Source organism: Mandrillus leucophaeus, unplaced genomic scaffold (assembly GCF_000951045.1).
Source record: "Mandrillus leucophaeus isolate KB7577 unplaced genomic scaffold, Mleu.le_1.0 Scaffold4, whole genome shotgun sequence".
In the NCBI taxonomy this organism is placed as follows: domain Eukaryota; kingdom Metazoa; phylum Chordata; class Mammalia; order Primates; family Cercopithecidae; genus Mandrillus; species Mandrillus leucophaeus.
This window is the reverse complement of record NW_012104253.1, coordinates 3,729,780-3,731,751: the sequence shown is the minus strand read 5'-3', so window position 1 is coordinate 3,731,751 and position 1,972 is coordinate 3,729,780. Positions and strand designations below refer to the sequence as shown.

General features: G+C 52.8%; 1 protein-coding gene across 3 annotated transcripts in view; it reads left to right on the top strand.

Annotated features, from left to right (window-relative positions):
• WDR25 (WD repeat domain 25) overlaps positions 1 to 1,972 on the top strand; it is a 166,882-nt gene that overhangs the window by 106,986 nt on the left and 57,924 nt on the right. For all 3 annotated transcript variants that reach the window (XM_011991635.1, XM_011991636.1, XM_011991637.1), the window contains one exon: positions 1,014 to 1,161. In XM_011991635.1, the coding sequence (XP_011847025.1) occupies positions 1,014 to 1,161 (148 nt within the window). The remainder of the gene's footprint in view (positions 1 to 1,013; positions 1,162 to 1,972) is intronic.

The window sequence follows — 1,972 nt, the reverse complement described above, 5'->3', positions numbered from 1 at the left end:
TGATATCTTAGGTAATTTTTCAGAAGTCATTGAGTGTAACAGGGTTTTCTCCCACGAGCCTCATAACCTCATATCCTCATGGAAGGCCAGGGTGGGAAGGAGAGACAGCACCTTCTCTCCCCCAACAAAAGGACAGCTGCCCCTATGGCAGATATTTGTACTTTGACTGGTTGTAAATACGAGTGTGGCAGGTTCCTTTTTGGATCTCAGTCTTACAGCAGAACCATGAAAATAGCCTGGCCTTGGGCAGTGTCCGTGGCAGGACAGATGCCAGGGATGCAGGTGAGCCTGATAAGATGCCAGGGATGCAGGTGAGCCTGGGATAAGATGCTGGGGATGCAGGGGAGCCCAGGATAAGATGCCAGGGACGCAGGTGAAACTGGGATAGGGCTGTGAATGCTGAGGGCCCAGGACTCCCTCCTGGCCGCAGGGATGAAGCAGGTGGGAAGGGCTGGGTAGGTGACCGACAGACACAAGAATGCTATTTTCTTTTTTTCTTTCCTTTTGAGAGAGTCTCACTGTGTCACCCAGGTTGGAGTGCAGTGGTGCAATCATGGTTCACTGCAACCTCTGCCTCCTGGGCTCAAGCAGTTCTCCTGCCTCAGCCTCCTGAGTAGTTGGGACTATAGGCATGTGCCACTACGCCCAACTAATTTTTTGTAGAGACAGGGTTTCACCATGTTGCCTGGGCTGGTCTCGAACTCTTGAGCTCAAGCAGTCTGCCCACCTTTGCCTCTCAAAGTGCTGGGACTACAGGTGTGAGCTGCCGTACCCGTCCAGAATGCTGTTTTCTTAACCCCAGAAAAAATTTGGGGAAATGATCCTCCCAACTTACCAATCCCAAGCCTTTACATTTCTGCAATGAAAAGTTTAACATCTAGATATAGATTTGATGGTAAAATAATGGGAATCTAATTCCACCGAGACCTTTTTCTTTCTACAGAGGGGTGGAGCTGAGTCCTGTAGATCAGGCCCTTGTTGTGACGCCTGGTGCCGTCTGTGTTTGCCTGCAGGTATGGAACGCCGTGGACTCCGGGCACTGCCTGCAGACATACTCCCTGCACACAGAGGCAGTGCGGGCCGCCCGCTGGGCTCCCTGTGGCCGGCGCATCCTCAGCGGTGGCTTTGACTTCGCCCTGCACCTAACAGACCTTGAAACAGGTGCGTTTCTTGTATCACCACCCTGAGGTGAGCTGGTAGCTCTCTCCCTGGGGAAGATTCTCTGGTGGGCATGCAGCCACAAGCTGTATACGGTTGTGTGGCAGAGGGAGAGGGGCCTCAGGGTGGGCTTGTGCTCAGTGAGAGGGCTTCCAGACTGCTTGCCCATTGGAACTGCGACTCCCCACAGAGGGTGGGCCTCTGCCAGCCAACACAGAGGACAGAGCCCCAAGGTTGTCTGAGCCCCAAGCCATGGGGCTGGATAAAGAGGTGGCTTTTTAATCTACTTCTGACATGCAATTTGTGCTGAAATAGATTTAACTTTATCACTGTGTCCTTTGGTTGGAATCAGGTTAGAATTCCTGTCAATTCATTATCGTTGAAAGGCTGTGAGAAATGATTCCAGCTCATAAGGAAAGTCTTCAAGCGAGTTCTGCTTTGATGCCCACACTGAAAAGGCACTTGGGCAAGATGGATTCATGCTGGCTAAATCCTGAGGGGGCTCTTGACAAGCAGGGTGAGAAGGAGAGAGAAGTCAGTGGAAGGAACTTTCCTTACTGAACGCTCCTGTGCAACAGGCACTGTCAACACCCACTGCAGCCATGGCCCCCAGTGGGCCCTGTCCGGGGTTTACAGTGAAGACAGCCAGGGAGTGGCAGAGCTGGGATTCACACCTCTGCCATCTGACTCCCTTCCTCTCTTTCTCCTTTCCCCTCCCCTCCCCTCCCCATCACATCTCCCCTACCCCATCTCACCTCCCCTCTCCATCTCATCTCCCTTACCCCATCTCATCTCCCCTCTCCACCTCATCTCC